General features: G+C 42.5%; 1 protein-coding gene across 1 annotated transcript in view; it reads left to right on the top strand.

Moving 5' to 3' along the window:
* The window catches only part of clasp1a (cytoplasmic linker associated protein 1a), a 335,495-nt gene that overhangs the window by 177,383 nt on the left and 134,277 nt on the right, over window positions 1-23,835 (top strand). The window contains exons 13-19 of the mRNA XM_067987125.1: window positions 3,506-3,641; window positions 5,661-5,731; window positions 12,302-12,361; window positions 12,901-12,978; window positions 20,311-20,478; window positions 20,835-20,884; window positions 23,471-23,647. Coding sequence (XP_067843226.1) covers window positions 3,506-3,641; window positions 5,661-5,731; window positions 12,302-12,361; window positions 12,901-12,978; window positions 20,311-20,478; window positions 20,835-20,884; window positions 23,471-23,647 — 740 coding nt within the window. The remainder of the gene's footprint in view (window positions 1-3,505; window positions 3,642-5,660; window positions 5,732-12,301; window positions 12,362-12,900; window positions 12,979-20,310; window positions 20,479-20,834; window positions 20,885-23,470; window positions 23,648-23,835) is intronic.

The raw sequence follows: 23,835 nt of genomic DNA, 5'->3' as shown, positions 1-23,835 counted from the left end.
GCACAATTTGAGGAAGAACAGGTTAGTTCTTCCAATGCCCGTTTTCTGTATGTCAATCTGTGAAGTGCCAGGATTTTTTTTTAGCTTAAAAGCAAAATATAAATTATACTTGTTGAAAGAGCCATAAAGATGTACACAATCTTTTTTTTTTATTCGTTCATGGGATGTGGGCGTAGCTGGCAAGGCCAGCATTTATTGCCCATCCCTAATTGCCCTTGAGAAGGTGGTGGTGAGCTGCTTTCTTGAACCGCTGCAGTCCGTGTAGTGAAGGTTCCCCCACAATGCTGTTAGGTAGGGAGTTCCAGGATTTTGACCCAGCGACGATGAAGGAACGGCGATATATTTCCAAGTCGGAATGGTGTGTGACTTGGAGGGGAATGTGCAGGTGGTGGCCCCCAGGATGTTGATGGTGGGGGATTTGGCGATGGTAATGCCGTTGAATGTCAAGGGGAGGTGGTTAGGACTCTCTCGTTGGAGATGGTTATTGCATGGCACTTGTCTGGCACGAATGTTACTTGCCATTTATCAGCCCAAGCCTGGATGTTGTCCAGGTATCTCTGCATGCGGACATGGACTGCATCATTATCTGAGGGGAATATAACTGAACACTGTGCAATCCTCAGTGAACACCCCCTTTTCTGACCTTATGGTGGAGGGAAGGTCATTGATGTAGCAGCTGAAGATGGTTGGGCCTAGGACACTGCCCTGAGGAACTCGTGCAGCAATGTCCTGGGGCTGAGATGATTGGCCTCCAACAAGCACTACCATCTTCCTTTGTGCTAGGTACGACTCCAGCCACTGGAGTTTTCCCCCTGATTCCCATTGACTTCAATTTCACTAGGGCTCCTTGGTGCCACACTCTGTCAAATGCTGCCTTGATGTCCAGTGCAGTTACTCTCGCCTCACCTCTGGAATTTAGCTCTTTTGTCCATGTTTGAACCAAGGCTGTAATGAGGTCTGGAGCTGAGTGGTCCTGGCGGAACCCAAACTGAGCATCGGTGAGCAGGTTATTGGTGAGTAAGTGGCGCTTGATAGCACTGTCGATGACACCTTCCATCACTTTGCTGCTGATTGAGAGTAGACTGATGGGGTGGTAATTGGCCGGATTGGATTTGTCCTGCTTTTTGTGGACAGGACATAATTGGGCAATTTTCCACATTGTCGGGTAGATGCCAGTGTTGTAACTGTACTGGAACTGTTTGGCTGGAGGTGCGGCTAGTTCTGGAGCACGAGACTTCAGCAGTACAGCCGGAATGTTGTCGGGGCCCATAGCCTTTGTTGTATCCAGTGCACTCAGCCGTTTCTTGATATCACGTGGAGTGAATCTAATTGGCTGAAGACTGGCTTCTTTGATGGTGGGGATATCTGGAGGAGGCTGAGATGGATCATCTACTCGGCACTTGTGGCTGAAGATGGTTGCAAATGCTTCAGCCTTGTCTTTTGCACTCGCGTGCTGGACTCTGCCATCATTGAGGATGGGGATGTTTACAGAGCCTCCTCATCGCATTAGTTGTTTAATTGTCCACCACCATTCATGACTGGATGTGGCAGGACTGCAGAGCTTTGATCTGATCCGTTTGGTTGTGGAATCGCTTAGCTCTGTCTATAGCATGTTGCTTCTGCTGTTTAGCATGCATGTAGTCCTGAGTTGTAGCTTCACCAGGTTGGCACCTCATTATTAGGTACACTTGGTGCTTCTCCTGGCCTGCTCTTCTGCACTCCTCATTGTACCAGGGTTGATCCCCTGGCTTGTTGGCAGTGGTAGAGTGAGGAATATGCCGGTCCATGAGGTTTCAGATTGTGCTGGAATACAGTTCTGCTGCTGCTGGCCCACATCACCTCATGGATGCCCAGTTTTGAGCTGCTAGATCTGTTCTGAATCTATCCCGGTGGTAGTGCCACACAACATGTTGAATGGTATCCTCAGTGTGAAGACGCAACTTCGTTTCCACAAGGACTGTGCGGTGACTTATTTACAAGGCAGTAATGCACTGGCCTTAATAATACAAGGGGGTAGAAGTTATGCTACAGCTATGTAAAGCCCTGATTAAACCACACCTGGAGTACTGTGTTCAGTTCTGGGTACCGCACCTTAAGAAGACTACATTGGCCTTGGAGGGAGTACAGCGTAGATTTATTAGAATGATACCTGGACTCCACGGGTTAAATTACAAGGAGAGGTTACACAAACTAGGGTTGTATTCCCTGGAATTTAGAAGATTATGGGGTGATTTGATTGAAGTTTTCAAGATATTAAGGGGAACTGAGAGGGTAGATAGAGAGAAACTATTTCTGCTGTTTGGGGAGTCTAGGACTTGGGGATATTGCCTAAAAAATTAGAGCCAGGACTTTCAGGAGTGAAGTTAGGAAACACTTCTACCCACAAAGGGTGGTGGAAGTTCGGAGCTCTCTTCCGCAAACAGCAGTTGATGCTGCTTTAACAACTCAGTTGTTAATTTTAAATCTGAGATTGATAGATTTTTGTTAACCCAAGGTATTAAGGGATATGGGGCTAAGGCAGGGAGATGGAGTTAGGTCACAGTTCAGCCATGATTTCATTGAATGGCGGAACAGGCTCGAGGTGCTAAATGGCCTGTTCCTATGTTCCTAAATTGTAAACAATTTTACAACACCAAGTTATAGTCCAGCAATTTTATTTTAAATTCACAAGCTTTCGGAGATTTCCTCCTTCCTCAGGCAAATGTTTTGCCTGAGGAAGGAGGAAATCTCCGAAAGCTTGTGAATTTAAAATAAAATTGCTGGACTATAACTTGGTGTTGTAAAATTGTTTACAATTGTCAACCCCAGTCCATCACCGGCATCTCCACATCATATGTTCCTAAAGACTGAGAAATAAGAGGAAGGACTGAGGAGGGTGAATTCAATGTCAAATCAGGTACAGAAAGAGAGGGAAATAGAGATTGGATTAAGAGAGACGAAAAAAAAGACTGAAAGGAAAAGTAAGAAGTATAAAAAAAATTGACATTTTTAAAATCTCCAACAACAATTCACTACCTGAAGGAATGAGACTCCACATTTTTATTTGTTCACTTTTGAGACAAGAGAGGGTGATTGTCAGTCATTAACAATGATGTCATTAAAAGGGTACTTGCACTATTAATTATTGGACTTAACTTTCTATGGCGAGTTTAATGGACAATTAATGTGCAAATGCAGCAACTTCATGAAAATCACGAAGAGGCTTAGGGCGCTATGCTGTTTTCGCGAAGCTAATGGCGGAGCGGCACAAATCGGCCAGCAACTTGTGGTGATTTGCAATTCACGGGGTATCTCTTCTCTCACCACACGTTGCTGGCTGATTTGCATATGAATAGACCATGCGTCGTCACACCGTTATTTATTCAGCAAATTCTGGGCCGTGATGTTTTCAAGGGTGTTTTGCTTTCATGGGAACCATTTACTTTTATTCATAGTTGGAATCTATTGCTAAAGTCTCTTCAGATGCTTGATAACCCTAAAGCCTACTTATCTACCTTTTCTCTAGGTTTCTCTCGTCTCTTCTGGGAAACCGTTTTGATCATGGTGCGGAAGCCATTATGCCAACACTATTCAATCTTGTTCCTAATACTGCCAAAATCATGGCCACATCTGGTATAGCAGCTATAAGATTCATTATTCGAGTAAGTACACAAAATGTGTATTACTTCTTTCTGTATCATTAGTCGATTTTTTTTTTCTTTCAAAAATACACAATTTTAGGGGGGGGGATCTCTTTCCAATGACTAAAGTGTACTTCCCCAAATAAAAAATTTGGAGTGCAAAACTCAGTTTATTGCTTCTCCAGAGAAACTTCCTGTCCAGTGGTTTTTTGCCTTTCTTTTGAAACCATGACTTCTCATGATCGGTCAGTATTTTATTTGTACTAGTATAGTCATAAATTGCGCCCATAAATTTCTTTCTGTCTTTAGGACCTTCTGGTTTGCTTTTGTTTCTCAGCAGCAACCCAATGATCAGTTGCTTCCTAAGGGTTAATTTATGTCAAGTTTAAGCTATTTGCAGTATTTTGGGGGGAAAAACATATGGTTGTTTGGTTTAAATTTGTTTTGGTTTTGATTGGTTTGCTTTATAGTTTCAATGCTATATTTAAATAAAATGTATACAGGCTGATAATGGTTAATATTTATTTACATTGCTTAAATTGCTTAAAAAATTCTGCTTTTTAAGCAAAGTTATTCTCAAATTGTAGGTTTTTTTCAGTCAATTTGGAAAAACAAATTGCCTGCTTTTAAATTAAGCAGTTGTGTTCTGAATTCCAATTGTTCATCTGTAGGTAGTTTGCTTTTTGGCAGCAGTCAAATCAGGAACTATTGAACTTGTACATAAGCCATTTAAAATTGCTTGGTGATAAATGTTTGTTTTTGACACCATGTACCTGAAATGTTAATCACCCAAAATGAATCCAGTTAAAGATGGATGTCGGAAAGCTCCACTGATGACTAAGTTAATTAAAAAAGTGAGCAGCTGGTCTCAGTTCTGATTTCTGGTTTGTGCTAAGTTAGCTGACCTTAGGAGGGAGGGGCATAAGAGTGCTACAATGGGGCTCCACGTTCTTAGATTAGGGAGGGAAAATCAGCTGGAGTCCAGCTCTGATCAGTAACTAACCCTTGCTGGAAATGTAGATGTCGTGTGAAGGGTGGATTGGGCTTGACTATGTTATGCCCTCAGAGTTGAACAGCTTACAGAAACTTCTTGTAAACGAAGAATGGCAACCTGGGCAAGACACTGGAGACCGACTGAACCCTGTAGGAATCATACTCTAACAAGGAGTTAATGAATTCAGGAAAGAATGAGGCGGAGATAAAATTAGGGAGCAGATGGGGTCAAAATGATTTTTATATTGAGAAGGAAGGCTATAATTAAGAAAAAATTAAAAATTTCCCAATAATGCTACATGATTTTTTTTGTCTGCTTAATGTAGGACAAATCTAGGACAAATTAAAATATTGTTGTATTCTTAATCATTTAAAAAAAAACTGATAGCCTGTTAATGCTGACATCAGCTGGTATAAGCCAGATTCAGTATTATATGTGTTGCACGTCAAAGATGATGTGATGGGCAGTTACGCTGCTCGCCATGCTGTATTTTTTTTAAGAATGTCTTGTATACGTTTACTTTTTTAAAACAAGTTTGCTTTCAATACTGCTACCTCATCTTCCTAAAGGAAGAAGGGATGGTGGTCAACAGTATTCAGATTAGCAAGTGGGTGAGCCCTACACAGGCGGGTGTCAGTTTGAAGCGAAGGCCTTCAAGTAACTTCACTGGAACCTTATTTGGGGACAGCTTTGATCTTTGCCACTGTAATTGAGGCAGATCATAATTATTTACATGGTTAATGTTTTAATAGGAAAGGAAATTATATGGTTACAGTGAATCGTACAGCTAACATTATTTGATTGTGTATGTGTTCCAAATAAAACAACTGTAAATCTATCAGCAGTGTTCAGTTTGTTTGCCGTAGTTTTAAAAAAAAACTACAGTAGCTTTGTTTTTAGAACTGAAAAATGGGAACTATTTTGGGTGGAAGGGAGGGTCAGCCAAAATTTATAATAAAAAGTATATGTAGCCTGAACTACCACTGAGGAGTAATTATGGTGCTTTCTATGTCTTGGATCTAATATCAGAAAATGCTCTCTTTCAGAATACCCACTTCCACAGATTAATACCCATTATCGCAAGCAACTGTGCATCAAAATCTGTGGCAGTTCGGAGGTAGGTTCTAATCTGTTTGCCACTTTGGTGTATTATTGCATTCGTGTGGTATCCAATTGATGGAGTGGGAAATTCAACATTGTTTTGCTCATTTTTTTGGGGGGAGAAATGTAAAGGATAGGGGAATTAAATTTAGGTTGCAATCTCCTGCACCAGTCTACCTGGAGGTTCGCCAGCTGCCAACTTTGAAGCCGGTGACTTCCAGGTGCAGGGTGACCGTCTGAATTATGTGTTAGGCGCCTTGCATGTGCAAATCGGTTGCTACGCTGATTGTAGGGCCTCGATTGAAATTTATCTACAAATGGGCGGAGCTTGCGCTGCACATGCACCACCCAGTTGTTTCTGGTCTTGAGCAGCCCAACCAGTGGTCTGCGAAGGGACCGCTGGAGGCTGCTGGAAAAAATGGCTAGAAACCTTTTTGTTGCATGTCTGTGGAGCCAGGAGGAGCAGGACTGCTCCTTCTAACTCCACAAAAATACTGCAGGCCACTGCCGGCCCAGGCTCATGTCCCTCCGCTTTACATTCCCCCTACTTGTCAGAACCTATCTACGGGCCAACTCTGGGTTGGAACCGGCTGAAATTGGTCAGTCCCCGATCGGTGAGCTGCATTGGGATGCCTAATTGATGTCCACATCTTGCCTGTTTAATGCAAGTGAGACCCGATCCCAATCTCAATCAGGCTGCTGGGGACTGGCACGTGAAGCAACCGTTTTACTGCCTTGCCGCCTGTTTTAAAAGGCTGTTCCCAAAAAAAGTGTGTGTGTGTGGAAGCAATTGATCAATTCTTTTCAGTGTTGGGGTAAGTACTTTGGATTGAAAGTGCTTTCCCTTTGACGAATTCGATATTAAACCTCAAGTTTAGCAAAACTCTAAATCTTGTAATTGCTAAAATAAAAAAAATTGTGTTTAAAAAATTCCAGTTTCAGTATTTTTAAATGTATTCAAACCTGCATTGGCATTGATTTTTTTTTTCCCTTTGCATAATTTATTTCATCCTGAGATTAGATTCAGAAGCATGACCATGATGATTTGTAGTTATTGTTGACTGGATATCATTATTGACCTTTTCTAAAGAAAAGGCTTCGTCCAAATTTCTTCATTAATATTTTGGTAATTTTTTAGGGTGTATGATGGGTGTATATTTGTCAGGGAAATGTCATCCGTTGTACAGAAAAAATTGTAAGCATGTTACAGGAACATACGAACAGGAGTAGGCCATTCAGCCCCTTGTGCATGCTCCGCCATTTGATAAGATCATGGCTGATCTGTGATCTAACTCCATATACCTGCCTTTGGCCCATATCCCTTAATACTTTTGGTTGCCAAAAAGCTATCTATCTCACATTTAAATTTAGCAATTGAGCTAGTATCAATTGCCGTTTGCGGAAGAGAGTTCCAAACTTCTACCACCCTTTGTGTGTGGAAATGTTTTCTAATCTCACTCCTGAAAGGTCTGGCTCTAATTTTTAGACTGTGCCCCCTCCTCCTAGAATCCCCAACCAGTGGAAATAGTTTCTCTCTATCCACCCTATCTGTGCCCCTTAATATCTTATAAACTTCGATCAGATCACCCCTTAACCTTCGAAACTGCAGAGAATACAACCCCAATTTGTGTAATCTCTCCTCGTAACTTAATCCTTGAAGTCCAGGTAACATTCCAGTAAACCTACGCTGCACTCCCTCCAAGGCCAATATGTCCTTCCGAAGGTGCGGTGCCCAGAACTGCTCACAGTACTCCAGGTGCGGTCTAACCAGGGTTTTGTATAGCTGCAGCATAACTTCTGTCCCCTTGTACTCCAGTCCTCTAGATATAAAGGCCAGCATTCCTTTGGCCGCCTTGATTATTTTCTGCACCTGTTCATGACACTTCAATGATCTATGTACCTGAACCCCTAAGTCCCTTTGGACATTCACTGTTTTTAACTTTTTACCATTTCGAAAGTACCCTGTTCTATCCTTTTTTAATCCAAAGTGGATGACCTCACATTTGTCTACATTGAATTCCATTTGCCACAGTTTTGCCCATTCACTTAATCTATCAATATCGCTTTGTAATTTTATGTTTTCATCTACACTGCTTACAATGCCACCAATTTTTGTGTCATTGGCAAACTTAGATATGCCTTCATCTAAGTCGTTAATAAATATTGTGAATAATTGAGGCCCCAAGACAGATCCCTGTGGGACTCCACTAGTCACATCCTGCCAATGTGAGTACCTACTCTCTGTCGCCTTTCGCTCAGCCAATTTCCTAACCAAGTCCGTACTTTTCCCTCAATTCCATGGGCTTCTAACTTAGCTAACAGTCTCTTATGTGGGACCTTATCAAATGCCTTCTGGAAGTCCATATAAATAACATCCATTGACAATACCCCGTCCACTACTTTGGTCACCTCTTCAAAAAGGTTTGTCAGGCACGACCTACCTTTCACAAATCCATCCTGGCTCTCTCGGATTAACTGAAAGTTCTCGAGTTGTTCAGTCACCCTATCCTTAATTATAGATTCCAACATTTTCCCCACAACAGATGTTTGGCTAACTGGTCTATAATTCCCTGGTTTCCCTCCTTTCTTAAAAAGCGGAGTAACATGTGCAACTTTCCAATCTAGAGGGACAGTTCCTGAATCTAGAGAACTTTGAAAGGTTATAGTTAGGGCATCTGCAATCTGCTCACCGACTTCCTTTTAAAACCCTGGGATGGAAACCATCTGGTCCTGGGTATTTGTCACTCTTTAGTGCTATTATTTTCTTCATTACTGTTGCTTTACTTATGTTAATTTTATCGAATCCCTGTCCCCGATTCAATACTGGTTTTCTTGGGATTTCCGGCATGCTATCCTCTTTTTCTATTGTGAATATTGACTCAAAGTAATTGTTCAACATGTCCACCATTTCCCCATTGTCAATGACCAGTATCCCCACTTTCAGTTTTTAAGGGGCCAACACTGCTCCTGACCCCACCCTCTTTTTCCTAATTTAATTATAAAAGTTCTTCGTATTGGTTTTGATATCCCTTGCAAGTTTCTTTTCATACTCTCTTTTTGTAGCTCTTACTATCTGTTTTGTGACCCTTTGTTGATCTTTGTATCTTTCCCATTCGCCAGGATCTGTGCCATTTTTTGCCTTTTTGTATGCTCTTTCCTTATGTCTTATACTGTCCCGTACCTCTTTAGTTGTCCATGGCTGCTTTTTTTTGGCAAGTAGAGTTCTTGTCCCTCTGGTATAAACCGATTCTGTATCACGTTAAATGTTTCTTTAAACATTTCCCACAGATCATCAGTCGTTTTACCCATTAACAGATTTGCCCAGTTTACTGTGGTCAGTCTCTGTCTCATCCCATTGAAGTCGGCCTTACCCAAGTCTAGAATCTTAGCAGCTGATTCACTTTTTTCCCCTTTCAAACACTACATTGAACTCGATCATGTTATGATCGCTATTGGATAGATGTTTGCACACAGTTAAGCTGTTAACTAAATTTGGTTCATTACTCATTACTAAATCTAGTCTGGCTTTCCCCCTTGTTGCCTCTAGGACATACTGCTGTAGAAAACTATCCCGGACACATTCAAGAAATTCACTACCTTTCTGACAGTTGCTAGTCTGCTTTTCCCAATCTGTGAAGGTTTTCAGACCACTATGCCTTTGTTACAAGCTTGTCTAATCTCTGCATTTATACAATCGAGCACTTCAGAGCTGCTGCTCCCACTATAGTCTTAGATCCTTTCCTATTTCTCAATTCAACCCATAAGGTCTCTGTTGGCTGCTTACCCCTCGTTATATCCTCCTTTATCATTGAAGTGATTGCATCTCTAATCACTAAGGCTTCTCCTCCCCCTCTTCCATTTCCCCTATCTCTCCTGTAGACCTTATAACCCAGTATATTTAGTTCCCAATCCTGACCATCCTGCAGCCATGTCTCAGTAATAGCTATCATGTCAAAACCTCCAATTTGAATTTGAACCTGTAGTTCATTTAATTTATTCCTTATACTCCCTGCATTTCAAAGTTCTCTAGATTCAGGAATTGTCCCTCTAGATTGGAAAATTGCACATGTCACTCCGCTTTTTAAGAAAGGAGAGAGGGGGAAACTGGGGAATTATCGACCAGTTAGTCTAACATCTGTTGTGGGGAAAATGCTGGAGTCTATAATTAAGGATAGGGTGACTGAACTCAGTTAATCAGAGCCAGCATGGATTTGTGAAAGGTTGGTCGTGCTTGACAAACCTTTATACACAGAGGAATTTTCCAGATTTCTTTTTCCCTGATTGGCCTGGGTTTTTAATCTGGTTTTTCACCTCTCCCATGCATAGCTTCCAAGAGGTGAGTAAAGTAGTGGACAGGGGAATGTCAATGGATGTTATTTATATGGACTTCGGAAAGGCATTTGATAAGGTCCCACATAAGAGACTGTTAGCTAAGATGGAAGCACATGGAATCGAGGGAAAAGTACGGACTTGGTTCGGAAATTGGCTGAGTGAAAGGCGACAGAGAGTAGGGATAATGGGTAAGTACTCATATTGGCAGGATGTGACTAGTGGAGTCCCACAGGGATCTGTCTTGGGGCCTCAATTATTCACAAAATTTAATAACGACTTAGATGAAGGCATAGAAAGTCTCATATCTAAGTTTGCCGATGACACAAAGATTGGTGGCATTGTAAGCAGTGTAGATGAAAACATAAAATTACAAATCGATATTGATAGATTAGGTGAATGGGCAAAACTGTGGCAAATGGAATTCAGTGTAGACAAATGTGAGGTCATCCACTTTGGATCAAAAAAGGATAGAACAGGGTACTTTCTAAATGGTAAAAAGTTAAAAACAGTGGATGTCCAAAGGGACTATGGGGTTCAGGTACGTAGATCATTGAAGTGTCATGAACAGGTGCAGAAAATAATCAATAAGGCTAATGGAATGCTGGCCTTTATATCAAGAGAACTGGAGTACAAGGGGACAGAAGTTATGCTGCAGCTATACAAAACCCTGGTTAGACCGCACCTGGAGTACTGTGAGCAGTTCTGGGCATCGCACCTTCGGAAGGACATATTGGCCTTGGAAGGGAGTGCAGCGTAGGTTTACTCGAATGATACCTGGACTTCAAGGGTTAAATTACAAGGAGAGATTACACAAATTGGGGTTGTATTCTCTGCAGTTTCGAAGGTTAAGGGGTGATCTGATCGAAGTTTATGAGATATTAAGGGGAACGGATAGGGTGGATCGAGAGAAACTATTTCTGCTTATTGGGGATTCTAGGATTAGGAAGCACAGTCTAAAAATTAGAGCCAGACCTTTCAGGAGTGAGATTAGAAAACATTTCTACACACAAAGGGTGGTAGAAGTTTGGAGCTCTCTTCTGCAAACGGCAATTGATACTAGCTCAATTGCTAAATTTAAATCTGAGATAGATAGCTTTTTGGCAACCAATGGTATTAAGGTATATGGAGCTGGATCACAGATCAGCCATGATCTTATCAAATGGCGGAGCAGGCACGAGGGGCTGAATGGCCTACTCCTGTTCCTATGCATTTGTATATAGAACTCTTAGTTGGGCCACACACCCTTGCCTGACCTTCAGCTTTGATGCTGGGTGAATCGCCTTACGCCTTCTAGTTTTCACTTTATTTGTAGTGCCCAAAGTACACTTTCTAAAGTACGCTAAAAACATCTCTCTCTAATCCTGTAGTTAATGAGGAAATATGGTAACATTTACATCTTGTTGGATTATATTTTCAACATGGTATTGCCATGGGATACTTAATGGTGGGAATATTTCCTATGTCGGTATGTTTGTTTTCTCTTGTAGCAGCAAATACAGAACTGTAAATTTTGCCATTTCTGCACTGGTATTATTTCATCTGTTCTTAAAGTATTAAAAATATTTTCTCCCAATGTATTTAGAGATTTTGTTAAATCACCTTCATACTTGACGATCTAAAGCATTAAAATAATGACTTGGATCAAATGTTTTCAATCAGAGCTGGATTTTGTTTCATAAACAAAAGGGATTCATATCAGTTCACATTATTGTAACACTGTCTGTTTGATTCAGGCAATCTGTGAAGGGAAGACCAAGACTGCAGGGTTTAAAATAGAGTTGACTTTATTCTATAACTGTCAGGTCACATACATAATGATTTCACCTTTAGGACTTACCAGCAACTACTCTGCCACTTTGCCCTCTAGATTGGCAATACTAGGTTTTTAAAAAAGTTTGAAGAAATTTTCAGAATTCAGTCATGGCTGCAAACATGACCATATCACATGAATAATTTCGAACATATGTAAAATGATGGACAGGAAAAGACCTATTGTTCCATTCAGCCTGTACCCCACAATTGCGGTGTCTTGTACATCATGATACATGCAGTCTCCACCTACCTGGAAGCTATGCATGGGAGAGGTGAAAAACCAGATTTAAAAACCCAGGCCAATCGGAAAAAGAAATCTGGAAAATTCCTCTTTGTATAATTAAACTCTTTTAAATGTTGACTTTTTTTTTCTACTGAGGTGATACCTTTATTACAGACAAGATGTTTTTATCAACAAAATTAAGCAATTTTTTTTTGACAGACGTTCATTTGAATTTTTGGATCGGCTGCTACTGGAATGGCAAACACACTCACTAGAAAAGTAAGTAAACAACTAAGGAATAAGCTCTGAACCTTTCCAGTGAATAGGCTGTAGGTTTTATTTGGTTGCTAATAAATGTAGTTTAAAATGGAAACTTAAGCAACGGTATAAACCTTTTTGAACATCATAAAGCAAAACAAATGATATATGAACTTAACTAAATGGGGGAACAGGAATTGGCAATGAATACAATTGTAAATACTTGAATTTAATGGGCAGAAAAATAGGTTATTGAAAAATATGTTCTTTAGAATAGTGAGGAACTTAGGGATAAGACGACTGGCAAGAACATTGAATGTGGTCGCTCTGCTGTTTCCATAGTAATGAAAGGAAGACCTTTGAAAATGCATTGAGGCCTTTTCCCCTTTTTGATTTCAAAAGGCTGTGTGACATAAAGCTGAAGTTGGGAGGGATTATGCTGCTTGTTTGGCTGAAATGTAATAGTGGTTATCCTGGATGATATTTCTGTCTAAAGTACAGATGAGATGTTAGTTTTGAGATGAAATTCTGGTTATAATAATGCTATGCTCTCTTGTTAGACATGTAGCTCTTTTGGCTGAAACGATAAAGAAGGGTATCCATGACGCAGATTCAGAAGTAAGACTGGAAGCTCGAAAGTAAGTTGTTTTTCACTACCTGATATTACTGTAATACTTCCAAAATTCAGTTTGATTTGCATTCCATTAACCTGTTAAAATCCTCACACAAATTATTCATTAAATGATTGGTCACTTCATTCTGTATTTAGTTCAGATTGATCTATTTTACTTACTGTTATGGAATTTTATCTTTGCCTTAGTTTACAAAACATTTTTTTAATCCCTGGACATAGAGCAGGGTCAGGGAGATTGACGTTTTGATGCCGTACGGCTAATTGTCACTGCAAATGGCTCAAAAGTATCATCATTTTGGCTGAACTTTGGATCTTTACTCAATAGAAATGATATGCATGCTGAGAATTGCCCCAATATGTTTTTTTGTCAGTAAGAAGTATCCTAACTAAAACCTTTCTGTTCCTCCCTCTTCCCATTGTCCTTTAACTGTTCCTTGGATGCCTGTTATTTTTTTTAATTGTGCTGGGTGAAATGTCTGTCAAAAATGTATTTTTTTTTTGTTCTTGGGATGTGTTCAACACTGGCAAGTCTGCATTTATTGCCCATCCCTAGTTTCTCCGAGAGGTGGTGGTGAGAATCCCTACGTGGTCAGTTTTCGGTAAAATATTAAAATGTCTACGTGGCAAAGAAGCAGAATGCAAAATGGTTAGAAAGGGTTAATTAGTTAGTAACTGAGATTGGTACAAGTGGCCTGGCCCTCCTGCTGGGCCATATGTTTGCTTAGTCAGCAGGCCTGCATTGTCTTATCAATGATAGGTCTTTGATGTGAGTCAAGGAATGGTCTGAATGTCTCCATGTTTATGGCAGATCAATATAGGTAACGAGCTTAGCCAAAGTTGAAAGACATTCCAGGTTGGGAGATAAGGAACAGAAGGGACAGGGAAGAACATTCTAAATTGGAAAGTGAGGAAGTTATCCCCTTTGATGTCTAACAGCAGCATGATCAGCACATGGACGATTTATGATTGGCCGGAAATAATGTAACCTCGCATGGCAACCTATGCCCGGCTTATGATTGGTGTTGACCCTCGTTAAGTATGTTCCAACCCTATTGATTTGTATAAAAACGTGTGGATTTCTGTATGTTTCTTGTTCTTGCTCTGCCAGCATAGAGGGACTCTATCAGGAGTCCAAATCAATGCTGCAGACTAAGAACCCTGCTATTAAAGATGTGTTGGACTTTAAAATGTATTCGACTTCAGTTATTACTGAACCAGACTGAGGGGAAAGAATCCGGATCGTCATTGGTGGGTCTTCTCCTTGAACCGCTGCAGCCCTTGTGGTGATGGTGTTCCCATAATGATGTTATTCAGGGGATTCCAGGATTCTGACCCAGTGACAATGAAGGAATGGTGATATATGAATCATCATAGAATCATGGAAATTTATAGCACAGAAGGAGGCTATTCAGCCCACCATGTCCGTGCCGGCCGATAAAGAGCTTTCCAGCCTAATCCCCACTTTCCAGATCTTGGTACGTAGCCTTGTAGGTTTCGCCTCCTCAAGTGCGATGAGGGTTTTCTGCATCTACCACCCTTTCAGGCAGTGAGTTCCAGACTCTGACCACCCTCTGGGTGAAAATATTTCTCCTCAATTCCCCTCTAACCTTTCTACCAGTCACTTTAAATCTATGTCCCCTGGTTATGGACCCCTCTGCTGAGGGAAATAGGTCCTTCCTATCCACTCTATCTAGGCCTCTCATAATTTTATCCACCTCAATTAAATCTCCCCTCAGCCTCCTCTGTTCCAAAGAAAACAGCCCCAGCCTATCCGATCTTTCCTCATAGCTAAAATTCTCCAGTCCTGGCAACATCCTTGTAAGTCTCCTCTGTACCCTCTCTTGTGTAATCATATCTTTCCTGTAATGTGGAGACCAGAACTGCACGCAGTACTCTGGCTGTGACCTAACCAATGTTTTATGCAGTTCCAGCATAACCTTCCTGCTGTTGTATTCTGTGCCTCGGCTAATAAAGCAAAGTATCCCATATGCCTTCTTAACTACCTTATCTACCTGTCCTGCTACCTTCAAGGATTTGTGGATATGCACTCCAAGGACCCTCTGTTCCTCTACACTTCTCAGTATTCTACCATTTATTGTGTATTTCCTTGCCTTATTTGCCTTCCCCAAATGCATTACCTCACACTTCTCCGGATTGAATTCCATTTGCCACTTTTCTGCCCACCTGACCAATCCGTTGATATCTCCCTGCAGTCTACAGCTTCCTTCCTCACTATCACCCACATGGCGAATTTTTGAATCATCCGCAAACTTAATCATGCTCCCTACTTTTAAGTCTAAATCGTTGATATATACCACAAAAAGCAAGGGACCTAGTACTGCTGAACCCCACTGGAAACTGCCTTCCAGTCAAAAAACACCCACCGACCACTATCCTTTGCTTCCTGCCACTGAGCCAATTTTGGATCCAACTAGCCACTTTCCCTTGGATCCCATGGGCTTGTACTTTTTTGACCAGTCTGCCATGTGGGACCTTGTCAAAAGCCTTGCTAAAATCTACGTCAACTACATCAAACGCGCGACCCTCATCGACCCTCCTTGTTACCACCTAAAAAAAATTCAATCAAGTTAGTCAGACACGACTTTCCCTTAAATCTAGGTTGACGCTCGTTGATTAATCCGTTCCTTTCTAAGGCTAATATGGCTAAGTTAGGATGGTGTATGACGTGGAGGAATACTTGAAGGTGACTCTGTTCCCACAACATTGCTGCTCTTCTTGATGTTTGAGGTCATAGGGGAGGGAGGTGCTATTGTAATAACCTTGGTGAGTTGCAGCATTGCATCCTGTAGGTTGTACATACTGCAGCCACAGAGTTGGGGTGAATTCACAGCTTCTCTAATGGCTCAATTGGTTAAAGCAGCGAATAGCTGAGCTATAACTAATGAGAATGATCCCAAGTTCGATCCTGTCAGTGCTGAGTTAGCTGACCTCAGCTTGGGTGGTTGGAGGGACACTACAGTTGGCTTTGGCATATGAGTCAGAAAGGGGAAAATCAGGTGAGGTTCTTGTTCTTGATCTCTGTCCAGCCACCCCTCCTGTCAGGATCAGTATTTGCTCTGTTCTCTCCTGTGATTGAAAAGCTAGCACTCAATGTCCAGGTTTTCACATGAAGAACAATCACTTGAGTGAGGCAGTGGAAAGAAAACTATAGTTAGCAGAGAGTCAGTGCAATAGATGCCATTAAGGCCTGTGTACAAGTCACTGGTCTTTTGAAAACATTTTTGGAAAAAATAAACTGATGTGGGTTATTCTCCCTATAAAGGAGGCAGCTTCATTTTAATAATCAAAACACAAAACTCTGTGCGAGAAGGATGGTGCCTTTACTTGAAAATGACTGTGTTCAGTTCTAAGTTGCTGCTAAGGTGTGCTCTCAGCTTATTAGTACACGTTTTAAATATTAATTTTCTGTTCCCTTGTATCCAGAGAGTAAATTTACATCTACACAAATGTAAATTGATGGCTGCACCGAACTTTGGTTATATTTTTGAGCTCGTAACTGTGGGGAGGGGTGTGTGTAGGAGGAGGGATGAAGGCTTTAGTATTTAGCATCAGCAGTTGAACCTTTGAAATGCAACATCAGGATAGTGTTTTCATTTCCTTTACTGTCCTAAGTGAAGAGTAAGTTTGCCGAATGCATAAAAGTGATCTGTTGTATGTGTGAGGTGGGGGGGGGGGGGGTGCGTGGAAAGAGAACTTTTGTTGTTTTAAGTTGTATCTTAATGTTTTGCATCATTTTTAGTGAAGGAATATTTGTTTTGCTTTGCGGTCTGAAAAGCAGTGAATGTCATTCAACAGTTTGCTTGTAATTTAAAACTGTCTACTGAAACTTATTCTGAATTGATTTATACATTTCCCTTGTTTTTGCATACTTTTTTAAATGTATTTGTCCTTGTACACGAATCACAGAATGTTAACATGTAAGTACAGCAAGCAATTAGGAGGGCAAATGGTATGTTAGCCTTAGAACATAAGAACATAAGAAATAGGAGCAGGAGTAGGCCAATCGGCTCCTCGAGCCTGCTTCGCCATTCAATAAGATCATGGCTGATCTGATCCTAACCTCAAATCTAAATTCATGTCCAATTTCCTGCCCGCTCCCCGTAACCCCTAATTCCCTTTACTTCTAGGAAACTGTCTATTTCTGTTTTAAATTTATTTAATGATGTAGCTAATTTATTTAATCATTGCAAGGGGGTTGGAGTATAATTGTGTAGGGTTCTGGTGAGACCACACCTGGAGTACTGTGTACAGTTTTGGTCTCCTTACCTAAGGAAGGATATATTTGCCTTTAGAGGGGGTGCAAAGAAAGTTCACTGGATTGATTCCTAGGGTGAGGGGGTTGTCCAATGAGGAGAGATTGAATAGAATGGGCCTATACTCTCGAGTTTAGAAGAATGAGAGGTGATCCCACTGAAACGTATAAATTTCTGAGAGGGCTTGACAGGGTAGATGCTGAGAGGCTGTAACCCTTGGCTGGAGAGTCTAGAACTTGGAGTCATAGGGCGTCATTTTAGCACCCGCTATCGGGTGCGTTCCTGGTGGGGGGGGGGGGGCTCCGAAAATTGGAGAATCCCGGCGCGGTACCGGAGCCCGCCCTGAACCCGCGCACTTCCGGTTTCCCCGCTGACGCGCCGGCGTGCGCGCGCAGCCCCTGCTGGTGGGAATCCCGCAGGCAATTAAAGCCAGCGGGGTTCCACTTGAAGGTATTTATTTAGGTATTTCAGGTCATTAACTGACCTGATTAAGGGATTATGTGGGATTTTAGATCAAATTGGGACTGTTTCCCACACTGGGGGGAAACACTCCCAGGTCAAATGGACGTGTTGCAGCTGTCAGCCTGTGGCAGCTGCAAAGGTCCATTTGACAGGTCGGGGGGGGGGGAGACCCATTGCAGGAGGCCACTCTGTCACTTGGGACTAAGTTTGGCCTCCACCACCCTCCTGACAGTCAAAGTCACCAACCTGCACACTTACCCCGGGGTCCAGAGACATGTACCTACCTTGCGGACCCCCTCAGATGTACATCTTGCGGATGGGGCCCGGCGTAGCTGCAGTCATGACCTCCTCGGAGGGCGAACAGCATCACCAGCCTTGCCGTCCACCTCTGACACGTGGAGCTCCACAACAGAGTGCTGTGACACATCCACCTGTACAGCAGGAGGGAGGGCTACCGCAGAGAGATGCGTCGCAGAGGGCACTACCCTTGCCACAGGGTCCACAGACCGAGGCTCAGCTTCCTGGACCTCTCTGAGCTGCAGTGCACACGGAGGCTCAGAGTCACTCGACATGTAGTCGTGGACATCTGCAGCCTCTTTCATGCCGAGCTGCTCCTGGCTGGTCCGAGCACCATCATCTTACCTGTCGCTGTCACAGTCACCACTGCCCTCAACAACTTCTCCTCCGCATCCTTCCAGGGTGCAACCGGGGACATCGCCGATGTCTCTCAGTCGTCTGCGCAAAAGAGCCCTGCAAATACACCTACACCCACTCTGCAGTGACACAATGGGTGGCATCAGTTGTGGGTCCTCATAGTAATCCTCAGGAGCGGGCATTATTGCACAAACCAGACAGGATTCGCGAAGACATGGCAGTAGTGGTGCCAATATAATATGTAATGTGAGTTGGTCAGAAATTCAATATAAGTAACACCCATGACAAACCCTCAAACACCCTTGTGCATCCCCTTCATGCTCACGACACGTTTGCCGTACGCTGCCTACTGCACATATGTGATGCATGCCCTGTGGCTGCAGCACAGGTAGTGGCAGGTTGAGTGAGGCTGGCCGTGAAAGATGCACGAGAGGGTGAGTATATGAGAGAGAGCCATGAGATTGTATGAGAATTGGGTTGAGTGGTAGTGGCGGGATGAGTACTGGCGAGGTGAGTAGGTGCAGGTAAGATGAGGATGAGGTTTGAGTGGGTATGAGGGGTGATGTGACAGAGTTGTGTTGGCAGTGCTGAAGGAGATGTGGGGTAGGGGCGGTGATGTGGCAGATGGAGTGTATGGGAAAGACTACGTGTACTCACTTTGGCTGACCTACTGAGGTCATTGGAGCGCCTCCTGCACTGTATGCAGGTGGGTGATATGTTGGTTGCGCTGGTGACCTCCTCTGCCACCTCGAGCCAGGCCTTCCTGGTGGCAGAGGCAGGCTGCTTCCTCCCGCACGCCGGGAGGAAGATCTCTGTCCTCCCCCTCCTCCTCACCCCATGTATTGATACCTGGAGTGAGGCATCATTAAACTGGGAGCAGCCTTCCCCCTGGGCTGCTCCATGCTGTAATTTTTGCTATTTGTTGCAGCATCTGTCAGTGGAGGACTGCCCCTTTAAATAGAGCGCCTCCAGCTGACAGATCTTACTGCGCATGCGCAGCCCGCCCGACGCGCAGATCAGCAGTGGGGAACCTGGAGGAGCAGGTAAGTGGATCCAATTAGTGGATTGGATGCTACAATTGCGCGGGAAACTAACTAATTTCACCGGGTGCATTACCCACGCGCCCGATAGCCCCCCCCCCCCCCGCCGAGAACCCGCAGCCCTGCTAACATCGGGCCCATAGTCTCAAGATAAGGGGTCAGTCATTTAGGACCGAGATGAGAAAAAAGTTCTTCATTCAGCGGGTTGTGAATCTTTAGAATTCTCTACCCCAGAGGGCTGTGGATGCTCAGTCATTGAGTATATTCAAGACTGAGATTGATGGATATTCGGACACTAAGGGAATCAAGGGATATGGGGATAGGTTGGGAAAGTAGAGTTGAGGTAGATGACCAGCCATTGAATGGCGGAGCAGGCTCGATGGGCCGTATGGCCTACTCCTGCTCCTATTTCTTATGTTCTTTTTGGTAGCCTTTAATTGGCATGCACCATTACCCAGCCAAGAGAGCAGGTGGATGGCTATATCCCTACCTCTGGCAATGTGATGGTTGTTAGCTGTGGGGGGTCTGCAAGAGTATTCTAGATCTGCTAAATGTTCCCTTTCCTTTGTTGAGGAGCCTAGATTTGGTACAATGATAGGCAACTTGGATGCTCTTCGCTTGGAGAATAACAGGTGTGGATATACGTCTTGCCGTGTCAAGGGAAAGCACATTAGCACATCCTGTAGTGTTTGTTTTAAACTTGTCAAAAAGCCAGAATTCTCCTTCGTGGTAAAAGTTGTTTGTAAACCAACCACCTCCTTGGCTGCAGCTTGTTGGGTCAACAGTTTTATTACTGCATTATCTTTTGCTAGTTTGATGTTTCATTCAGGATGTAATTAGTACTAAGCCATGTAGGCAAACTACAGTATGTGCTGATTCAGTACTCATTTGTCTTCCACTTTTCAGAGTGTATTGGGATTTTCATAGTCACTTTAGTAGAGAAGCCGAAGTCTTGTTTAACTCATTGGAACCTTCCTACCAGAAAGCCCTACAGTCCCATTTGAAAAATTCAGACAGCATTGTTTCCTTGCCACAGTCTGATCGCTCATCATCCAGTTCACAGGAAAGCCTCAAGTAAGAACTATGGTGTATTAAAATTCTAAGCTTAAAAACTGTGCAACATAATACCCATGCCTGCAATTTATTTATTTCAACTGTTTTGTCACATTTGTTATCGGTTACCATTATAGATTGTACAGAGTGGCCTTGCTTTAAAAGTACAATTACTATATTATTCAAATCATTGTATACAAGTGATATAATATGTTGTCAACTTAGATTGTATGCCTCACCTGGAGTGGGATTTTAACTGTGCACCTTCTGAGACAGAGGCAAGAGTTATATATTTTCTAACTTATATATAAAATGTATGTTATCTGCAGACTTGATAGCAGAATTTGATCATAATGTGTATCTTGCTCTTATTCTAGCCGCCCCCTGTCTACAAAACGAAGTCCTACTGGAAGCACGGTATCGCGAGGTAAAGGTACTGTTGTTTTGATTTTGTTATCAGCCAATGTAAAATGAATTGGCACGGTAGCACAACCAGCTGAGCTGTTCATTTCAAACCACAAGATGTTTTGGGGAAAGTGGTTGTTCCTGCTTTTCTTTCCCCCCCTCAACACTTCTCTCGTCACGGATTGCCTGTCTGACTCTAATTTGTGTGTGAGCCAGAATTTCTTCCAATTGAACATCAGGATGTTTTCAATCCCTGCCAAAAACTCCACTATCGATTCTGTTCACCTCCCTGGCTGCTTGCTCACAATGAACCAGACTGCATGCAACTTGACTGTTCTGTTAGACTCAGAACTGAGTTTCAAACCTCAAGTACCATCCACTATCAAAGCTAGTACCAAAATTGCTCACTTCCACCTCCATAACACTTCCCACCTCTGTCCACACTGGAACCCCACTCCCGTCAATCCTTATCCATGCCTTCATCTCCTGTGGACTTTACTGCTGCCTTCTTGGTAGCCTTCTGACCCCCTCCCCCTCCCCAAATCATCCACAAATCTAATACCTTTATCCTGTTTCCCACAAAATCAGATTGCTCACCATCTTCGCTGATCTGCATTGGCTTCCAATCCTCCAACAGATCAACTTTAAAATCCTTCACCTCCCAAATGTTGCATGGTCACGTCTCACCCTACCTATGCAACTTTGTGTCGCCTCCCACATCATCCAACCTTCTGATGTACATTTTCCCTCCACTTCGGTAACACAGCCTTCAGCCACTTTGTCCTGCTTTTTGGAAATCTCTGCCCAAAGCCGTAGGCTATCTGCCTCCCTCCACCTTTTAAAGCCTCGCTTCAACCAAGCCTGCGGTCACCTCTGCTAATCCTCCTGCAAAGGCTGTGTCTACTCCTTCTCTTCTGTGAATGCCTCTGAAGTCAGACCTGTCAATCTTCCATGAAAAGTATTGTATAGAATGATGATGAACAGGTGCTCACATTTCATCTGGTTTCTGATGCTTCAGTAATACCTTGACCATGCGCAATTTAATTTGCATGTAGAACGCACACCCAGAACCTAATTTCCAGATCAATTAACCTGGCCTGGTCCTGTAGATAATTTGTTTTGGGATCTCCATTCTGGTATTGGCTAAGGAAAGACATCTTTTTTAATTCTTTGCTGTATGAGATTTCACACAGAAATCCAGAATGTCAGTGACCTTTCAAATGTTTGGGGGGAAATCCTTTGATATAGTGTACTAGACTTGCAAAAAGGCTTTTGATAAAATACCATGGATGAGATTCAGTTACAAACTAAGGTAAGTGGGTATCGAGAATAAGATCTATGGACATGCATTAGTAACTGGCTAAAGGGGAGGAAGTAGAGAATAGGTGTGGAGAGTGTAAAGTTGAAATGTGGGAAGGTATCGAGTGAAGTGTCCGGGGATCCATTTTGGGAATCCTCCTACTCTGGTACGTGTAAGTGACCTGGATTTGCATAATTACATTTGCAGATGAAACTAAGTTAGATGATCTGTGAACTCAGTAGGCAGACAAGATCTTACGAAGTAGGCTGGACAGGATTTGCACTTGGATCGATCAGGAGTTGAATGAAGTTCAATGCAAACAAATGGAAGATGATGCATATTAAAAGAAAAAATAGGTGCATGTACTCCATGGGTGGGCTAGAACTTGCTAAAGAGAAGTTGAGAGATACTTGGGGCTATCGTTTGACTTGTTGCTTATCATGTCCAAACAATGTAAGGTGGAAATAAAGTGAACATGATGCTGAAATATGTTGCCCAATTAATTTAATTAATCTAGAGGTAATGCTGAAAATAGAGTGCTCTGGTCATGCTGCACCTATAGTACAACATACATTTCTAGTTACCGTAACAGAGGTTATTCAAACCTCAGGAGTGATGTAGAGGAGAGCAACAAGGCTCATCCTCACTGTACAAGGGATGAGCTATGAGGGAATAGATTAGCTGGGATTCTTCAACCTTGATGAGACATAGCTCAGAGGCATATAAAACACTTAACAGGATAGATAAAATAAACCTGCAACAAAACTTTCAGATATGCTTGCGCAGCAGGACCATGATGACAGGTTCAAGGTTGTTGACAAGTGCCTGGAAATATTTCTTTACACAGAATCTGATCAACAGCTGGAATGTATTGCCAGGAATGAGGCCAGAACATGACTCGTTTTAAGAAGTAGCTTGATTCTGTAATGAGATGGTAGAGTTGGTATCCTGGAGGGATGAGATCAAATGGACCAAAGGTTCAGCTGAATAAAGGCCTATCTTGTGGGATCAAGTCCTTGAGCAGCTTGTTAGCTCATTTTAGTTTGCAGCTGGTGTCAATAGAGGATGTGTTGTAGCAGGGGAAGGCTTCAACTCAGTCTTCTGTTGAGAAATCATCCAGGGCCATTGAAGGTAGCTCTGGGCAATATAGACTTACAGAATCTTTTGCAATAAAGTGGTAGATGACATAAGTTTTACTTTTTTCCCAGCTTTCTAGGACAAATGTTCCAATGTGTTACCCTTATGAGATTTACATTTGTGACTTACTACTCCATGTTTAATGCTTTTTTTCCATTTCTGGTTCAAAAGCTGCAACAGTCAGTGTAAAGTCTGTGTCTAACCCAGGAGCTCTGCAACGTTCTCGCAGTGATATTGATGTGAATGCAGCTGCTAATGCCAAGTCGCGTTTGACTGCCACTCCAAGCAATACACCTGGACATTTCAGCTCAGCTGCAGCTCTACCTCCAGGATCCTACGCTTCCCTAGGTAAAGATCAAGCTTACCACAATTTCTTTGAAGTGCTAATTTACCACAATTTCATAATATTATCATCCCTGCTAGTTGTTAGGCTTTTAAGTACCTTGAAACTGAACAATATTTTCCATCTTGAATTTGAAAACTATATTCAGAATCTAAATTAGAGATGTTGATGCCCTTATGGGGAGTTTTTGGTG

This window comes from Heptranchias perlo, chromosome 7 (assembly GCF_035084215.1).
Source record: "Heptranchias perlo isolate sHepPer1 chromosome 7, sHepPer1.hap1, whole genome shotgun sequence".
Lineage (NCBI taxonomy): Eukaryota > Metazoa > Chordata > Chondrichthyes > Hexanchiformes > Hexanchidae > Heptranchias > Heptranchias perlo.
The sequence above is the reverse complement of the archived record's forward strand: the minus strand, read 5'-3'. Positions and strand labels throughout refer to the sequence as shown.